The 20760-nt window shown below is 44.6% G+C and overlaps 1 protein-coding gene across 1 annotated transcript in view; it reads left to right on the forward strand.

Moving 5' to 3' along the window:
• Nucleotides 1–20760, forward strand: part of ABCA13 (ATP binding cassette subfamily A member 13) — a 374957-nt gene that overhangs the window by 60717 nt on the left and 293480 nt on the right. Inside the window, exons 15-18 of the mRNA XM_042927326.1 lie at nucleotides 1783–1897; nucleotides 5292–10076; nucleotides 11817–13628; nucleotides 17437–17543. Of these exons, the coding sequence (XP_042783260.1) occupies nucleotides 1783–1897; nucleotides 5292–10076; nucleotides 11817–13628; nucleotides 17437–17543 (6819 nt within the window). The remainder of the gene's footprint in view (nucleotides 1–1782; nucleotides 1898–5291; nucleotides 10077–11816; nucleotides 13629–17436; nucleotides 17544–20760) is intronic.

A 20760-nucleotide genomic window follows, 5' to 3' on the forward strand; every position in this document is an offset into this window, starting at 1 on the left:
TGAAGTCTACTTTAATGCTTTCTTTTGCTTTGTGTTAGGGTGGTATGTCTTTTCTGTCCTTTTTTATTTATGTCTTTCATTTCAAGCGCATTTTCATATGCAACATACAGTTGGGTCTGGTTTTATCCATTCTGAAAAGTTTTGCCTTTTTTTTTTTTAATGTTTGCTTAATTTTGACAGCGACATCAAGGGAGAGGCAGAGAGAGAGGGAGACAGAGTATGTGAAGCGGGCTCCGTGCTGACAGCAGAGAGCCCGATACAAGGCTTGAAGTCACAAACTGTGAGATCATGACCTGAGCCAAAATCACTCAGCCGAAATAGCCACTCAGATATCCACTCAGAAATATCCACTCAGAAAAATCCTCTGCCCATTTTCAAGTCAGATTTTTTATTGTTGTTGAGTCGTATGAGTTCTGTATATATTTTGGATATTAGCTCCCTATTGCGAATATCATTTGCAAATATCGTCTCCCATTCAGTAGGTTGCCTCTTTGTTTTGTTAGTGATTTCCTTTGCTGTGCAAAAGCTTGTTAGTTTGATGTAGTCCCAATAGTTTATTTTTGCTTTTGTTGCCCTTGCCTGAGGAGACAGATCCAAAGAAATACTGCTCAGGCCTATGTCCAAGAGTTTACTGCCTCTGTTTTCTGTCAAGGGTTTTATGGGTTCAGGTCTCACATTTAGATCTTCGGTGCAGTTTGAATTTATTTTTGTGTGCAGTGTAAGAAAGTGGTACAGGTGCATTCTTTGGCATATAGCTGTCTGCTGTGCCCTACCCCATTTACGGAAGATACTGTCTTTTCACTATTGTGTACTCTTGTGTCCTTTGTTATAGATTAATTGGCCATAGAAACATGGGTTTATCTCTGAGGTCTCTATTCTGTTTGATTGATCTATGTGTCTGCTTCTGGGCAGTACCACCCTCTTTCGGGGCAGTATTGGTTGATTATTTTTTTCTCCTAACTCTGGGTCATGTATTTCTGCTTCTTTGCATGCCCGGTGATTTTTGATTGGATGCCAAACATTTTGAGGTTCGCCTTGTTTCCTGCTTGCCATTCTGTTTTTCCTATGTTCTTGAAAACAGTTTGATCCTTTAGGATCTTGCTTTTAAGGTTTGTTAGGACTGGAGCGACACTCGGTGCGGTTGCAAATATTCCCCAGGACTGAGGCGAGACTCATCGTGCATCTTGTACTCATTGTCTCGTGAGATTGTGGATTGTTCCGGTCCGGCTGATGGAGAGAGAATTTGTTCCTGGCCCATGTGATCCCCGGATACTTTTCCGGAATCCTTTTGGGTGGATCTTTCCCTGGTCTCCGGGTGCTTTGTCACCTGCATGCACTGGTTTGTCCTCAGCTGGATAGTTGAAGGAAGCAGACAGCGGGGGCTCCATCTATATGGCTCTGTCTTTCCTGGGAGTCTGTTCTGTGTATCTGTGCCGTCTTCCGGACTCTAACCTTCATCCCCTCTGCTCAGGGCGCCTGACAGTTCCTGCTCAGTTCTACCTCCTGTGTCATGGCCTGGATGCTCTCCTTAAGGCAATAGACAGGATAATCATGGGTCTCACCTTGTTTATTTTCTGTCTTCTGTGGGTCACTGTCTCCATTGCTTGACAGCCAGGGATAGTTGGTGTTGGCCAGAAGTGGGAACCAGATCACAAGGATTTCTAACCCTTCTTTGTTATATTTTCAAACACATTAACTGAACCACTATAGTGTTTTTTGCTTTGGCAGATTTGACTGTTGTTTCCAACTTGAGATCGATATATGAAATGCCTTTCTATTTAGCTTTCTCTGAGGAATCTCCTTGTTACGAAGAAAACATGGACTGGGAAATCATCACTGATAATTATTTTGACTTTTTGAGTAACTTACTCAAGTCTCCAGCTGCTTCCGTAGCCAGGTAAGTTTTCAGAACCCAATTTCCAGGTTTCTATGTAACTATTACCTGAAGACAAGCAGAATCTAGTTGTAGGGAATGCTTTTGCTTTAGAATGTGAGCTCCTTATTTGGCTACTGAACAGTGTTTCATATTAGGTGTTCAATAAACATTTGCTCCATAGAGTGTATATGCCTCATGTTTCCACGGATTTTGAAAAGAAAAACAGATGAAAATAGTAAAATTTTCTCTGAAAAGCATGAGTTATAATAGATACCCCAAAAAGTGCAATCTTTGGCAAATAGTCTCATCTAATTGCCTGCTTGAGTCATGGCATCAGTGATTTAAGATTCTGGTAGTCTTGGAGACTTTTGAGGAGAGAAGTGATCTTTGGAACTAAATCTACCAGATTATATGCTATCCTGCTACTTTGACATATGCATTGTGGTAGAAATTTTTATGTATAATTATGGATATTTTATATAGTTTATTTCTTTAATTTTTAAAAACATGAGTCTCATTTTATTTATTTATTATTACTTAAAAATTCTTTTTAATGTTTATTTTTGAGAGAGAGAGAGAAAGACAGAGCATGAGTGGGGAAAGGGCAGAGAGAGAGGGAGACACAGAATCGGAAGCAGGCTCCAGGCTCTGGGCTGTCAGCACAGAGCCCGACGTGGGGCTTGAACTCACAAACTATGAGATCAAGACCTGAGCCGAAGTCAGACGCTTAACTAAGTCACCCAGGCGCCCCTATTTATTTATTATTTGTAAGTAAGCTCTGCACTCAGTGTAGGACTTGAACTCACAACCCCGAGATCAAGAGTCGCCTACTCTACTGACTGAACCTGCCGGGTGCCCTGGATATTATGTACAGTTTAAAGCACACTTTATTGTTCATGGGTGTGCTGGGAAGAGATGGGACAGAAGCTTTGCATTAGAGCATAGCTTTCAGACTCAGGAGTGGAACCTATTCTATGAAGTTTGCTAAAAATACAAATTCCCAGAAGCGCTAGACATTGACTGTGTGTAGGAACCAGTTTTCTGTAGATTTAAGAAATTCTCCAGGTGCACAGCAAAATTCAAGAGCTGTTCTTCAACATCTCTCTGGACCTAGGAACTGTCACTCCCAAGAAACTTTTAAAGCTCGGGGGTTAGTGGACCAAGGAGGAAGAGCACGGGACACACCCCCTAGAGAGTCAGTCTCTTGTTCAGTTTGGATTTACAATACCTTACTCTCCTGAAAGTCTCAAATATTTAGATGCCCTAGAAAGACAGCAGTAAACCTCGTCTGTCTATGCTCTGAGGGCATGTTTCATTTTATAGCTGTAGACCCAGAGCAGCTGGCATAGTATCTGTCATAATAGATGCTAGGTAACTGGATGTTGACCTAATGAATGAGTGAAGAAATAAAAATAAGGATGGACATTAATCGTGATCGGTATGAAGAGTACTGGGCCTGGAAATAGAAACCCTGGACCATGTCCTGTTCCAGCCGTATAATCATATAAAAATAAATATATAGATTTATAACAAATATATAAATATATATTTGTGTATATATATTCATTATATATTTATGTTATATATTATATTTATATGTATTTATTATTATACATTATATGTAATATATATTATAATAAATACATATAAATACATGTAAATACATATACATATATTTATATTTAATAAATACAAATAAATACATATAAATACATTATTATATATTATATGTAATATATATTATAATAAATACATACAAATATATTACATATTAAATATAAATATATATAATATATATAAATTATATATATTAAAAAATATATAAATTATATATAGTATATAAACATGTATAAGTTATATATATAAATATATATAAATTATATATAAATTATATAATATATAAATATACATAAATTATATATAAATTATATACAATATATAAAAATATATATAAATTATATATAATATATAAATTATATAAATTATATGATATATAAATATATGTAAATAAATATATAATATATATTTAATATATAATATAAATATATATAATTTGCATAATATATAAATAATACATATTATAATAAATATATTATAATATATATTATATATTGTAATAAATATAAATATGAATATAATAAGATATAGATATAAATATACATAAATAAATATTTATATAAATATAAATATATTTATAAATATAAATTTGTATAGATATATAAATCTAGATATAGATATAAATATAAATCATATAAATATATATAAAGTGGACAGGTAGCTCCTGAGTTAATGGAAGTTAGTACATTTCCCAAGTGAGGACTTCTATTTATTTATTTATTTATATTTATTGAAAAACATTTTTAATGTTTATTCATTCATTTATTTATGTAAAAATATTTAATGTTTATTTTTGAGGTAGAGACAGAGTATGAGAGGGGGGATGGGCAGAGAGAGAGGGAGACACAGAATCCGAAGCAGACTCCAGGCTCCGAGCTGTCAGCACAGAGCCTGACACAGGGCTAGAACTCAGGAACTGTAAGATCATGACCTGAGCTGAAGTTGGACGCTTAATCGACTGAGCCACCCAGGCACCCCTGACTTTTATTTCAATGTTTATTAATTTTTGAGAGAAAGAGACACATGAGTGGAGAAGGGGCAGAGAGAGAGAGGGCGACACAGAATCCAAAGCAGCCTCCAGGGTCCGTCAGCACAGAGCCTGACATGGGGCTCGAACTCATGGACCGCGAGATCATGACCTGAGCTGAAGTCAGACGCTTAACCAACTGAGCCACACAGGCTCCAAGTGTGGATTTCTCTTGTGAGTGTGGACTTTGTCATAACCCCCGAGTTGCTCCATTGCGAATTCCTTGCATTTTACAAGTTAACCCCTGGAGAGAAAGTACACTATCTAAATTAATGAGTTTCTAATAGTGGGAAGTGCCAGCATTGTTTAACGAACACTGGAATTGCTTCTGGAACGGGTAATTCCAACAGTCGTCCGTCCATAAATCATAGGGGGAGGTTTCTGACACACTCTGCCATTTGGACTCCGCCTACAGCCAAGACATTGTGAGACACAATAAGGAATCAAAACCCGAGATTTTTCCAGCATACACAGCAAACTTACCTTGAACAATCCTACATGTGAAATCGTGGAGTAAAGTAACTTAAAATCCATTGTTGTTGGTGCAGGAAGCAGATTGTAAGCTAAACACATGTATGTGCATTTTGGATTTGTAAAACACTTCCAACGCTCACATTAATTTAATTCCCTACATTGTGTGGTAAATCCTTCATTTATGTTTTAGTCTAAATAAGTCTGAGTATTACCCTGAAAAGTTGATAAATTGAATTCGTCTTGAATTTATTTATTAATTTATTTTTGGATACTGAAACAATTCCGCTAATCTTTTAGGATCTTGAATTCCTCCAAGGAACTTCTCCTGATGGAAAAGAGATTGCATTCCCCGGAGGACGAGCAAATGCACTTTTTTTTATCGCTGGTGGGATTTCTGGAGAAATTATTGCCTAATCCTTTCGACTCGCCCCGGGTTCCCAAATCCCGTGACCGCCCATCTCCCACCGAGATTCTTCTGAACACAAGCCATTTGTGGGTAAATCATTCAAGAAGTTTAGAGAGAGACCCATCTGCTCTTGATACTCAGAAACTTCTGGAACTTGGCAAAGCAGTGATCGCAAGAGCACAAGCTCTTGAACGTCTCTGGACAGAGAAGGAATCAAATGATATTTTGAGATTTATGGAATTAGTACTTTCTGAAATGAATCCCAAGCTCCTGGAGTTGTGGACGGATGGCATTTCAAAAGGAGAAAGAGACACACTGGAGACCTTGACTACAGGTCTTAACTTTTCTGTTCCAGAAGACGAGAGGGTCCTTAGCAAAAGCTTTAACTTTTCTCAGTTGTTCCATTCAGATTGGCCTCCATTACCATCTGTGAAAATGGACTTTGTAGCTTTATGTGAAACGGTCCTAAGCAGCCTCTATGAATTCGGATTTCTGAGGCAGGGCCAAGTCTCCGAGGCTCTGGACGTAGTCTGCGCTTTACGGAACCTGTCTGAGCGTTTCTCAGCCCTTCCTGAACCCGAAAAACAAGAAGTTGCTAAAATCTTGACTCAGCTCTATCTCAGCGTCTTCCAGGACAAAGATTCAGCTTTGCTTCTGCAGATTTATTCTTCCTGGTTCCAATCCATGTCTGAATTCTTGAGCATTCAGGGCACAGACTCTTTGCTACCCTCCCTTGCACAAATCTCAAAACACATTTTGGATATCATAAAGCAATTTCATTTCCAGAACATCAGTGAAGCATTTGCATTTTTATATGAGACAACAGGGGTTCTCGAGGGAATTTCGGAGGGATCTTATTGTCAGCAGTTGCTTTCATTTTTTAACTACTTGGAACTTCAGGCCCAATCCCTGGTGTCTACACAGGGCCCCGAATTGGAAGTGATTCATGCTACGTTGACAGGTCTCAAACAGCTGCTCGTGGCCAATGAGGATTTCCGTATTTCTTTCTTTCAGTACATGAGCCAGTTCTTCAACGGATCAGTAGAAGCCCTTTTGGGTAATGAATGCTTTGCTTTGGATAGTAAAAACGTTTCTTCCGTGAATTATTCAACACACAGAGGGTCTTCATTTATTCTTCCGTGGGCACAAATTCTTTCCAACCTGTCCGCGAATGGCAGTGTGTTCAATGAGTTAATGGCTGTTCGCTGCACCGTCTCGTGGCTCCAAATGTGGACTGATATCTGGGGAAGCATATCTCAGATATTCAAGTTTGGTGTGAATATTTTCACTCCTCTTCACGATGGCCTCACTCAGCTTCTGGATGAATTGGAAGGTGATATGAAAGTTTCTAAAAGCTGCCAACGAATGTTTCCTACCCACCACCCCGCCAGACTCATACTGAATTTGTTTAAAAATGTAACCCAAGCTGATGGCTTTCATGATTGGGATGAGTTTTTGAGTCTCAGGGATCTTTGGGTAGTAGTGGGTGATGCCTTAGTTAGTGTAAAGTCACTTAACCCCGACCAAGTAGAGAAATCCCTTTTCACCATGGAGACTGCCCTGAGTCAGCTAAAGACATTTCCATTAAACACAAATGCCAGCAGAGAGTTTTTATATTCTCTGCTTGACGTTTTCATGGAGTTAAGTGATACCTCAGAATACATCGACAGAGACGTACAATTGTTAAATCACTTTCTTTCAAATAACCTCACAAATCATGGAGTGAAGTTTGAAAGTGTCATCAACGAGCTAAGAGAAACAATGTTATTGCTTAGAAATGTGTCACGTGACCAAGATTTATTGTCCTGTGCCAATATTTTCCAAAATGTTACCGAGTTTATTTTGGAAGATGGCTTATTACATGTAAATATCTCACAGAGGACATTACATATTCTGGCCGTGTTAAATTCCACATTTTCCTCCGAGGACACAATCAGCAGACGGAAGGGGTGCGTTGCATGGGTAGATATCATGAACCATCTGTACATGATGTATAACTCCAGTGTTTCACAAGGTTATCCTCGGGGTATTTGGAAGAGTTTCAGAGATGTAGAGAACAAAATTAACTCTACATTGAAGCTTGTTACTGGGATGCTGAATATAAAGGACCCTCATTGTTCATTCAACACGTCAGATCCAGATTGCGTGAATACTGTATTGAAAAATGTAACTGATTTCCTAAATGTGATACTCACTGAAGTCTTTGAAGAGGAAAAGGTACCTAAATTAGAGATTTTATTAACTCTTTTAAATGATTCCACAGACCAAGTAAGGATGATTATCAACAACTTGACAAGAGACTTTGATTTTGTACCTCAATCCCACTGGAAACGTTTTACTGGATTCGTTCTAAGACCCATAGAAATGTCAGATGACTTACCTAGTCAATTTAAAAATCTTTGGCTGCATTTAGTAGCTCTGGGGAAGGAAGTTCAGAAACTTATGAAGGCTATCTCCACTCACATCCTAGAAAGTGACTCCTCTTCTACATCTGAGAAGCTTTTCAACATATTTGCTACCAGTCTAAAAGAAAAGGATGTCAACAGCTTGGGCAATTCATTATATCAGTTAGCCAGTTACCTTGCCTTCAACTTCTCTTATGATCTCCAACATCCACCACAAATGAGTCCGCACAAAATCACGAAAGCTGTAGGACTTGGTATCCAACTGATGAGGGATGTGTTCAACTCCCTGACACCCTCAGTTCTTCACAACATTCCACGAGATGCAGGTAATAGTCAAGTGTTCAAGAAGGTAACTTCTCTCCTGCGTACCCTCAAGAAGCCAGACATAGACCTACTGGTCGACCAACTTGTACAAATGAGCGAAGCGCTAACGGATTTCTTTAAGAACGTCAGTAGATTGGGTCCTGGCCGTTTGGGGGCCAACCTGCTTGTTGGCTTGCTGGAAAAATTTGTGGACAGCTCACATTCTTGGAATGTCAATCACCTGCTCAAGCTCTCACGCCTGTTCCCGAAGGATGACGTTAACGCGGTGGTAGATGCCTACTACGTGCTTCCTCATGCTGTGAAGCTCCTGCAGAGAGGAGTTGACAAAAACATCACAGAAATCCTCGAGGATGTCTACAAGTTCACTGTTCTTCATGGCATCAGCATCTCAAATATCACCAAGGAAGACTTTGCTATTGTGATAAAAACTCTTTTGGACATGGTGGAGTTGATATCAGATAAACCAGCAATTCTTTCCGAGGCTTTAACGTGCCTTCCTGTGGTTTGGTGCTGGAATCACACGATTTCTGGATCGAGGCAAGATCCCAAGGTAGAAGCCTGTAAATCCCACGAGCTCACGTCTTCTTCCTTTTATAGCAAAGTGGCCAGAGTACTCGACCTGCTCCACCTCTCTCCCGTGGGCGGAGGTTTACAATGTTCGGATGAAGGCTCACAGGAGGAGATTTCTAGGACGATGGTCTGTGTCATTCATGAACTAGTGGACTGGACTTCCATTTTTCTAGAGCTGTCCGAAGTCTTCCACGTTCAAACTTCACTTGTAAAAACCATGCGAGAATTTTGGCATAAAGTGTTACCGTTTGTCCCGTCTTCTGGAAATCAAAGCAACAGTGGCATCTCTGAACTTTGTCCCAGCGGCCCCCTAAAGCTAGTTGCTTCTCAGATCATAGCAACACTGAAAAGTGTTAGCTTTACAAAAGTTGCACCAGATGAAAAGATTCTTGATACACTAGCCAATTTAAGCAAGATCCTCAACATTAACGAAGGCACAGAGGCATCTGTTCAAAATAAGATTTCCTTAAATTTGGAAAGGATCATGAAATTGCTTTCTGGGGATCGGCACCTAGAAAATGGTGCCCATTCTGTAGACTCTCCATTTGTGATGTTTCTGGATGCTAACATGACGGACAGTGGTTTAGAAGCACCACCAAGGTTTACTAAAACAAGTGACGCGACTTATAACTCTTCTTACTTTGAGGAACTGTGGCTTGAGGTTGAACAAATCATGACAGAGCTAAGCCACGACTTTCCTATCAGACACCTGCTTTCTGAAATTAACAAAGAAATTCAAATGATCAGTTCAGAGACTGTTCAAAACATAACTTTGCAACTTGCCCGTGTGTTTGAAAGCCTGGGGTCCTTGTCACTGAAGACATCAGAAATCATTGAAGATTTTCTATTGGGCATGAAAAACTGGCTCCATAAACGTGCGAACAAAGATGACTCCAGAATGATTGAGACATTATTTCTTCTGACAGCCAGTGAGAATGCAACTGATGATACAGCTCTGTGGATCAAAGATTTTGCTACCTTTTTGGGTTTTCTCAAAGCCATTTCTAGGGAAGGTGACCTCGATGTAGCCCATTTGACACAACTGCTAAGCCAAGAGCAGCTAACTAATTTGTCGCTCGTTCAATTCCTTTTTGAAAGTGTCCTAATTAATTCAATCAGTAAGTTAGCTGGGAGTTCTCTGGAGGCAGCCTCAAATTCGAGTGATACTGACCTTCAGATAATGAATTTCATTAACCTCACCTTGAACCAGACTCCTTCAGGAAATGGTGCAGGCATAATCCTCCCTCCACGAAGTGCAGTGGATTTCATGGAACAGCTTTTGCAAACGTTCTTCTCGTTTTTACTGGAGGAAAATTCTGAGAACAGACTATCTCTTCTGCTGAAGGCCTTCCACAAAGACATCGCTGCAGAGATGAGGTGAGTCTGCTTTTGCTTGGTATAGTAAATGCGGTTGTCACACGTTACAATCTGCTTTATTTCCTGAGCGTGTCAACATCAGTGACAGCATTTGTACCTATCACCTACGAGTCACCTTTGGCATGAATTTTGTCTTAAAGGACATTTTATTAAAGTTTCAAGCTGAGATAATTTTGATGATTGTCATCTAAGTAGGAAACACGTTATAGAAACCTAGCCCCTGGCAATTAATTGCTTATGCTTTCTTACATTCTTGGGTTATGAAAATAGTTATGAAATTCTATTTTATGTGGAACTTAAGCCCTATTTCTTATACATGTAGATGCATATACACGGTCATAATTGAATCGATGTATTAACTGTCTCATCACAAGTGAGGGGTTTAAATATTTTTATTCCAGTTGATCTCCTGTGATGTTTATATTTGGAATTGAGGAAATTCTAAAACTTTAAATGCTTTTTTAAAGAGTTTATTTATTTTGAGAGAGAGAGAGGGAGAGAGAGAGAAAGAACGTGTGCACAATCAGGGGAGGGACAGAGAGAGAGAGAGAGAGAGAGAGAGAGAGAGAATCCCAAGCAGGCTCCACACTGTCAGCACAGAGCCTGACACAAGGCTCAAACCCCTTAACTGAGAGAGATCATGACCTAAACTGAAATCAAGAGTCATCGGATGCTCAACCGACTGAGCCACCCAGGCACCCCAAAATTCTAAAACTTTAAAACTGAGAGTCACGTTAAATTTTTTTCATATATCCTTTTTGTTTGTTTTGTTTTTGTTTTTGTTTTCATTCTATTCGAAGCTTGCCAGTGAGAAGGCTGGAGGGAATTTCTAATTCATTCTGTGACGTCTGTGTCAGTCAGGGCTCAGCCACAGAAATCGAACCAGAACAAGGATTTAATTCAAGGATTGGCTTCTGTGCTTTCAGTGGCCAGCTAAGCAGGTGCAAAGTCACTAGAATGGGCCGTCCGGAAGGCACGCTTAGAAGCAGGCAGAATAGCATGGGGAGGAAATTACTGTCTGCAGGAGGCAGTCAAGGGTGAGGGGAGGTGACTGGCAGGCAGGGGCTATTTGGAGTTGCTAGGTCAGGGAAGTTTAATGCCCACCCTGAACACCCTCCAACCTCCCTGAACGCCCTCCAACCGAGAAGTCAGACCCCACCCCCGGGACGGTATCCTGTCTTACTGAGTCAGAGTTTACTCACCAGGGGCTTTAATCGCACCTGCAAAATCGCTTCCCAATGGCACCTGGGTTAGTGTTTATGCTGCAAACTGGCCACTTCCCTTTATCCTTCACTGTCATGAGGGAAGACACTGTGTCACTCATGGAGACCCACAGCTCATGGCAAAGAGATTCTTGGGCTGTCGCTCAGCCTAGCCACGCTGATGCATCACAGCCATCACCTATCTGAGCCATTTGCTAGGACTTTGAATGTTCGGGAAGATGTTCCCTCTTGCAGCGAGAGGCACTTCATTGATTTCACCTTCCTGTCTTTTCTAAAAAGCCAAAGTATGTGCCTTTTGAAGTGACTAGGTTTGAGGCATCCTGACGGGACTGTGTGTGAAATTTCTCCACCCTTTTCATTATTTGGTGCCAAATAACGGCACCTTCTGGAAGGTGTGTTAGCATGTTGTCTTGCAGACTGTGTGATTCCCCCATGATGCTCCTGTACAGCCAAAATGTGACTCTAGGTTTTAATCTTCCCACGGCTGAACATGAAATTAAAACACATTTATTTATAGCTTTGTCCCAAAGGATAAAATTCTAGAAATTCTGTCACTGGATCAATTTCTTACCGTCTTGAAAGACGACAGACTGATGAGCATTTTCTCAAGTTTAAAGGACGCTATACATCATCTCATCCAAAGGCCGTTTACTTTAGACAATGGACAATTTCATTTTGATATTCATCAAGGACTGAAGTTCATGAGAGATTTGTTTAGTGCTCTTCCAAGGGAAACCTCGGGGACAAACAAGTCGGAAGATAATTTGGAGTTTCTTACGGTTGTGAGTCACTTGCTCCGCCACGGGAACAGTTCTGAAGACCTCTTCCAACTCAATCACGATCTCAGGTCAGCCCTTCAGCTTGTGAGAGAAACTTCCACAGAGCTAGCACGGCTCATGGACGCGCTCGCCCACTCTCCTCACAGGGGCTTCCGTAACGTGTATCCCGCACTCCGAGAAGTCATACTTGCTAATCTCACTGGAATGCTTTCCTTTATCAATAATTCATTCCCTCTAAGGAACAGGACAACGTTAGAAATGACCAAGAGATTCCTTGGTGTTCTCTCAAGAGCTGGTGGAGAAAGTGGTGCCCCGGAGCCCCTGTTGGAAATGACTGACACCGTGACCTTGCTGGTGAGGGACATTGCCGACATGAGAGATCTTGCCTCCTTGGTGAACTCCACTGTGGAACTGGTCAGGCTAGCTCAGAAGGTTTCCAGGAAGGTGGCCACTATTTTTGAAACCCATCTCATCTCTAGTGCCAATGACACCATGAAATTCTTTGACAGTCTCTATTCTGTTTTGCAACAAAGTGTTCGAAATGCTGTGAATGAAATAACCACTTTGAAAAACGTAGACCGTTTCCTATCTAAAAAGATAAACAACTTGTTGACGCCGTTTCTTGACTTGGCTTTTGGGATGACTGGGGTCACACCTAATATTTCACAAGACTCTGATATTGTCAACACGTCATCTAGCACATTCTCTCATGTGAACCAGTCCAAGGACTTTTCTGATATTTCGGAAGAAATTGCTGAATTTTTAACTTCCGTGAAAATCAATTTGGGGGCTATGGAGCTTCTTCTGGTAGCTTTTAATAACGCAACTCAAATATTCAGTATGGATTCTGTCAACCTATGGGAAGAAATTTTGGATTGCTTCGTTCCTATAAGTAGTATCATCAACCAGATAGACTTCTTGCACCCTCGTCCACTCCCCACTCATTGTTGCCCTCAAGGTACTAAATGGGAAAGAACCCAGGAAGTGATCCTGTTTTTGGATGAAATGCTATCACGAGACAGCACGGAAATAGGGACGTACTTGAGAATGGCGATTGATCTCACCTTGGAAGCTCTTTGGAGTAACTTAGAGAAAGATAACAGGTCTGTCTTTAATCTGTTGCTGACATTGGTTCAACATCCAGATGACCTTCTGAAAGCCATAGAGACAGCTGGGGAGGTCTCTGGTGGAACAGGTGATCTGAGCGAAGCTTTGTTTTCCAATGCATCTCTGATTCCGAATGTAACTCGTCAACGACTCGAGCAATCAGTCCAGATCGTGTTAAGGAGAATAGCTCTCTTGAGAAAAGAATTTCCCCTGAACAACTCTCAGTGGGTAGACTCCATGAGAACATTGTTCCAGCCCATCTTTGAGAGCTTTATTAATGCAGCCACTGGAAAGAATACCACATCGGGGAAAGAAGAGAGCATCGAGGAGGTGATGGCTGATTTTCCTTACATCCTCAAACCGCTATCAAGTTTCGAGAAGTACCTGAAGGAACTAATTGCATTGATGGAGTGCTGGCAAGAGGTCCCACTGATGGATCAAAGGTAAGAAAACGCCCGACTCACTTCCTTTTTGCCCCATTGCAGGAACTACAAAACAGGACTGCGCAGGAATGACCTCAAACCAGGTTAAGTATGATTCTCGACTTAACTTGATAGCACGTTGGTGTCTGTCCAGTGTCTTCACGGCCTGACCCATGATTTGGCATTCAAATATGCTTTGGGTTTATTAAACGCTGTGTGAAAGTACATGCTTTCATTTTCAACAGTAAAAACTTCTTCCATTCACTCGTCCCAGGCTAGGTACAGACACAGCTTTTCTCTTCATGTGCTCTGGCTGCCAAAGGTCATTACCGTGTGACAGGCAAATGAGATTATAAGGCTATGCGCACCATGCAGAAAATCTTGCTTTCAGTGGTAACCATCCCTGGAAAGGGCCAGGAAGCTGTTGACTTCTTCCCTCTTTAAGGATTTTATTTTATTTTTTCATGTTTATTTATTTATCTATTTTTGAGAGAGAGAGAGAGAGAGTGAGGGCGAGGAAGGGGCAGAGAGAGAAGGGGACAGAGGATCCAAAGCGGGTTCTACACCAACAGCATGATGCCGGGCTCAAACTCATGAACCATGAGGTCATGACCTGAGCTGAAGTTGGACCCTTAGCTGACTGAGCCACCCAGGGGCCCCAAGGATTTTACTTTTAAGTAATCTCTACACCCAACGTGGGGCTCGAACTTATAATCCCGAGATCAAGAGTCTCATGCTCTACCAACTGAGCCAACCAGGCTCCCCGGCTTCTTGCCTTTCTAGATTCAACCCAGCGCTATGGTTGATCCACTTCCAAGCAGTGCCTCTATCCCTGAGAGGCAGGTCAGGGGGGCCTTGCTCCCGTCCTGTTACTCATTATGTTCTGGAAGCTCCTGCTCCCTCAGGTTGGAGGATTTGTGCCCTGGGTAGTGCAGCCTCAGAGACTCTGCTTTGTCCCAGTCCGTCCTTCCTGTGTGTGATGGAACCGTGTGGATGGTCCCCAGTCCCTGCCTGTTCCTACCTTTCTCTTAGTCTCATGGAGAGATTGGAGGTGCCCTCAAACCCTCCCTCACCTGCCAGAGAGCTTGACCTGTTTCCTGCTGGTCCTGCTGCTATGGCCACGTTTTAGAGCTTGGAAGGGTTTCCTTGGTTAGTGAAATAGGGGCCTCCCGGCATGAAGGCCTGTCACTGCTTCAATATTTGCGTGCTGGCTTTGGAGGGCCTTGCCTCATCCTTGCGTTGGCTCTGGTCCCAGACTATGCTGAAGTGGACTTTACAAGCTGCCCTGAATCTCTGTTTGAGCTGGGGGTGGTCCTGGCAAGCCCTCTTCTCCACCAACCCCAGTTTTCATCTGACGTTTCCCATTCTCCAGGGAGGGAATTTATCCCGAGACTGGAAACCAACTGGCTGTGAACTGGCTGTGTGGTCACCACTTTGTCAGTAGAGTCACAAGGCTGGGTTCCCAGCATCCCCCTGCTTGGTGATTACGTGCCTCTCTTCTCTCTGTTTTCACTCTTTCTAACATTGGCTTCTTCAATGGGGAAGACCTCAAGTGCCCCAAACAGGTAATCCCATTGGTCATGGGTTTGAGGTCTGACTTGCCTGACTTTTTTTTTTTTTAATTTTGAGAGAGAAAGAGAGCACAAGTGGGGGAGGAACAGAGAGAGACAGAGAGAGAGAGAGTCCCAAGCAGGTGCCATACGGCCAGTGCAGAGCCCGACACGGAGCTCAGTCCCACCAACCGTGAGATCATGACCTGAGCCGAAGTCAGATGCTCATGCTCAACTGGCTGAGCCACCCAGGCGTGCCTGGGGAAAGTAAATTTAAAACAAGATGCTGTAAAAACAGAGTTGCATTAAACTCCTCCCCCCTCCCCCCCCCCCCCTCGCCAAGGCTTTGGTTGCCACGGTGTTCTGGAGAATTCTGAATGTGGCATTTACTCAGATGTGACGTCTCCGTGTCTGCCCCAGCAGTATGTGTCCCAGAGTGGGTGACTCAACACAGAGGTCTCAGAATCCAAGATGCCTTTCTTCTTTCATTTTTAATTGATCTCCAGGTGTTATCTCGCATATTTCTTTTCAAGGAATTCCAGGGAATTTCTTTGGGCAGGTGTGCCCTTAATCAGTTAATGTCACCCACGTGGGGGATGGCGGGGGGAGGAAGGAATAGACGGACGCACACTTTGTTCAATTCTTTTAGAAGTGCTTCACAGATGATGTTGTTTATCTGCTCAGTTGTGTCTGATTTGGAGGACGGCTTTGAATTGTGGGAAGAGTATAAGCTCATCTAAGAGTGAGACAAAAGCCATTTGGGGTTAAAAAAGAAACAAGAGGCAAATGTGAATTCCTGGGCCCACTTTGTCAGCAGTGTGACGGCAGAAAGTGAGCAGGGTTGCCGCTGTGTGCTGGCACAGCCCTTCGAGAACCACCGTTGTGGCTGGACTGGCCCTGTGGTTGCGTGACGGCCTCAGCAGCGAGCCCAGGGGACTCTGAAAAAGTAATGGTTTATGACTTACGAGTTCTGGAAATCCCACAGCCCACATGGGGTCACAAAAGGAGGTCATGCATGGAAAGAGTGCAGGCTGGGGGTTCCGCTTTATTTGGGGCTGAGGGTGGGTTCCTGGGGTATTGTAGGCTCAGTCTCTGTTGGCGAATTTAAAACAGAAGATATTTGGGGCGCCTGGATGCCTCAGTTGGTTAAGCGTCTGACTTCGGCTTGGGTCATGATCTCACGGTTCATGAGTTCGAGCCCCGCGTCGGGCTCTGTGCTGACGGCCCGGAGCCTGGAGCCTGCTTCGGATTCTGTGTCTCCCTCTCTCTCTGCCTGTCCCTGCTCATGCTCTGTCTCTCACTCTTTCAAAAATAAACACACATTTAAAAAAATAAAACAAATAAAACAAGAGATTTGAAGCATGGGAGGAGAAAAGGCAAGCAGCTCGAACAGTCAGTTGGAAAAATCATCCAAGATCTCGAAAACCAAGGTGCCTCAGTGTGGCATGGCTGGTAATGTGTGTTTTTGAAACACATTGGAGGTAGACGGACGTGTTGGCAGTTAAAGGTTGAGCCAGGCACTTGCGTCACAAGAGGAAAAACCGGGGGAGCCTGGATGGCTGTCATTTAAGCATCCTGCTTCGGTTCAGGTCATGATCTCACGGTTTGTGAATTTGAGCCCCGCATCAGGCTCTGTGCTGAGAGCTAGGAGCCTGCTTAGGATTCTCTCTCTCTCTCTCTCTCTCTCTCTCTCTCAAAATAAATAAATAAACTAAAAAAAATGAACATAAACCCAAAAAAAGAAAAGGAGAATCCAGTGGGCAGGACTCACACCACAGCAGCGTATGAAAACTTTGGTTCGGTCTGTGTTATTCCAACCCCTCCAAGTGGACTCAGTAAAGCCAACACCCGTGCACACACATGCACACTCATGCTACATACCCCACAACCTTAGGCGTTTGTTCAGAGATAAGAATCTCACGTCTATACAGATTCATCCGTTGCAGTGAATTCTCCACACGTAAACGGTCAACTGCGAGATTTCTTTCCGCTGCCCTTCTCCTCTGCTTCTCATTTTTGCCACCCTCTGATCCTTTGCCCCCTTCCGTTTGAGAATGGATCGAGACAAGGAGAGGGTGGATGTCCGGCTTAGTGGCCACAGGGTGGATACTTCGAACTACGGTGGGAGACTCCGTGTTTCCTCGAGGTGTAGATGGCTATTTGTGTGTCTGGACCGAGTGTTGCAGGCGTAGAGTTACCATTTATCGTCGCGTGCGTGAAGGATGCATGTGGCTCGCCAATTTTCACCCGTTAAGGCCATTGTCTATTGTTTTCTTTAGTGTTGCCATGTGTCAGATTTTCCAGCAGCCTCGGAAACCCCCGGAAGCCGTGGCGACTCTGCAGAAGGTGACGATGCTGGCTCTGCACCTGTTCCTCATCCTTGCAGGTGGGCTGCTCCTGGCCCTGTGCCGACGTTCAGGGTTCGGCTGTCCGCGAGATGGGTGGGTTACCCCCGCGTGTCTGGTCCAGTGCCTGGCTTCTGAGGCTCCCAGGGACCTGGCCTCCCAGGTCCCCCACTTTCCCACCCATTGCAACTCTTCTCCAGCCAAGGCCGGTGGCCCCCACGCCCCCCAGCTGGGCTTTTGGTCTGCGTCTTTGCTCACAAAACGTGCATCCTTGTCTCCTTGACTTAAACTCCAGCTGAACTAGGGGCGCCTGGGTGGCTCAGTCGGTTAAGCGTCCGACTTCAGCTCAGGTCATGATCTCACGGCTTGTGGGGTTCGAGCCCCATGTCGGATTCTGTGCTGACAGCTGGGAGCCTGGAGCCTGCTTCGGATTCTGTGGCTCGTTCTCTCTCTCTCTCAAAAAAAAAAAAAAAAAAAAAAAAAAAATCAAACTCTGGCTGAACTGTGGCCCTGAGCCAGAAGCACGGCCTCCCTCTCAGCCGGCAGTGATGCCCAGCAGACCTCGGTCACGTGCAATGTCCGTGCCCTCATTCCTACGCCTCCCTCTGCCAGAGGCGGTGTTCCTTGAAGGGAGCAACCACGTCCTCATCCTCGGTGCCCATCCAGTGCCTGGCACGGAAGATGCCCCCTGAATTCCCAGGGTACTCTAGCCCCCCAGCGCTGATGCCCTAGAAGCCCCCCTTCCTGCAGCCGTGTGTTAGGTCCCTGGGAGCAGGACCCAGTGCTCATTTGGTTCCGCCTCCGCGATGCTCAGCACGGTGGCTATAGTCCCGCGCAGCTCAGTATTTATCTTATAAATGAATTCGCTTGGGTCTTAGGATCCCCGTACTGTTGTGAACTCCTTGCGCGGACGTTGTGGAAACAAAGGCACCGGGTTCTCCCAGACTTCGCGCGGTACGTGGGCGGTGCATGTCACAGAGCTCCTGATCCCAGGGGCTGGATCCGTGCCGCTCCAGGAATTTGTCACGCGAGCACAGGTCACCAGCATCCCATGGCAGCTCCTGAACTGGGCCACACGGCCCTCTTCGGGGCGGTAAGGCCGGGGGGTGGGGCAGCGGGTGCGGGACAGTCCAGGAGACAGGGCCCAGCCCCGCCCTCTGCAGCTCTGTCTCCGCAGCAAGGCGGCAGCCGGTATTCATCACGCGATGTCACACCAGGCTGGCTGTCGCTGTCCCCGAGAACAGCACAGACCCCAGCTCCACCCCCACGGAAGTGGAATCAGGCCGAGTGGGGCACACGGTGGGGGCGGGCACTTCAGATCAAACGGGCCGAGTCTGAGTCCAGCTCAGCAGGTGCCAGCGGAGCAAGCCTTCCAGAGAGTGGGAACCAGGCCCAATTCAAAGCTCACTTAGGAGGCTGGGGACACGGGTCGCCCCATTGGGCCTTGCCTGCTGTGGGTGTTGACTCGTGCTAGGCCACCCCTTACAAGGCAAGTTGAGGATGAAAAACAGTAATTTTGGGACCCACGCAGGCATCGTTTACCCTAAGAAACATGGAAAAGGAATGTATGTGTGCGTTGGGGAGGAGGTAGTGAGACATCTGGTGGGTAGATGTCAATGAAACCCAGGTGTCATGTGCTTTAATTCTTTTTTTCTAAATTTTTGTTAATGTTTACTTATTTTTTGAGAGAGAGAGAGAGAGACAGAGCGTGAGCGGGGGAGGGGCAGAGAGAGAGGGAGACACAGAATCTGAAGCAGGCTCCAGGCTCTGAGCTGTCAGGGCCTGATGCGGGGCTCGAACTCGTGAACCACAAGATCATGACCTGAGCCGAAGTCGGATGTTCAACCGACTGAGCCACCCAGGTGCCCCTTTGTTCTTCTTTTTTTAACAATTTTTTTTTTTTTTTTTTTTTTATTTATTTTTGGGACAGAGAGAGACAGAGCATGAACGGGGGAGGGGCAGAGAGAGAGGGAGACACAGAATCGGAAACAGGCTCCAGGCTCCGAGCCATCAGCCCAGAGCCTGACGCGGGGCTCGAACTCACGGACCGCGAGATCGTGACCTGGCTGAAGTCGGACGCTTAACCGACTGCGCCACCCAGGCGCCCCTGTTCTTCTTTTTAAAGAAAATCTCTCCTCCCAATTAGAGATGTTGCAAATATCGGCAATTCTGTTGAATATGAAGCATTAGATACCCAGGTACGCCTTAGGACGGGCACCAGATGTCTTTGGCACGGGGAAGCATGCCCAGGTAAAACGCAAATCCCGTTTTCTTCTGCAGTCCGAAGGCTTCCCTGACATTGTGCCCAGCCACCTGCAGACATGTCATTATTCTGATATTTCTCAGTCAGCCAGCGTGATGGCTTTTAAGTGAACCGAATGTTCATTAACAGCTAGATTTATATTGATTTTGTCCTTCTGCTTTGCAGCTGCCAGATTAATACAGCATGCCTGAAATTACATTAGCAACAGAATTAATTTTGAATTTTTATGTTTCGAGAAAACTCAGGCATGCCTGAGCCCCATTCAGACTGTCGCTCCCATTTTTTCCTTACAGAACTGTCACTCCATGTATGGAGTAGGAGGGCAGTGACAGGTGGGGACCGGGGATGTGCACCAGCCAGTGAGGATTTGGGGTGGCGGGTGGGGGGCCACAATGGGCACATGGCTCCTTTTCCATCACACAAGGGAGTCACACTCAGATCAGGTCCTGTTACTACTGAAAATACAGTAGTTATTTGCATGTCAGAGAATTACGTTCAGGATCACCACGAGGAAGGCCGTCATTTTTGTCCTCTGGATCTCATACTCGAAGTCTGTTAGAAGCGTCTGCATGAGGACAGGGCATGTGGCCTGATGTGCTCATAGACCTTAGGGGGAGTAAGTTGTCTTCTTTGATCTTCGGTTTCCCAAATTGGCACTCTGGGGCCCAGGAGAGTCAGGGGGGCTGCCCAGGGCCTGGGAGTGAGGAAGTCAGGGCCTCTCTCCTGCTGAGGAAACTGTGGGACCCAGAGGAGCAGAGGGGAGAGGTCCAGAAAAGGGGGGCGGGGCTGCAAAGCCAGAGCAGGGTTTTCCAAAGTGTGCAAGAGCCGGGATTAGCCACAGTAGCCGTCAGAAGGGTCAGGCCTACAGCAGCGATCTGAGGGCCAGCAAGACTGGGCTGCGAGCCTGGTGGGAGAGGCCCAGACAGCAGTGCCTTGGAGGGCACACTGCCGGCCGATGTCGGATGCAGGGGTGGGTGCGGGCAGATGTGACAGCC

Source organism: Panthera leo, chromosome A2, assembly GCF_018350215.1.
Source record: "Panthera leo isolate Ple1 chromosome A2, P.leo_Ple1_pat1.1, whole genome shotgun sequence".
In the NCBI taxonomy this organism is placed as follows: Eukaryota; Metazoa; Chordata; class Mammalia; order Carnivora; family Felidae; genus Panthera; species Panthera leo.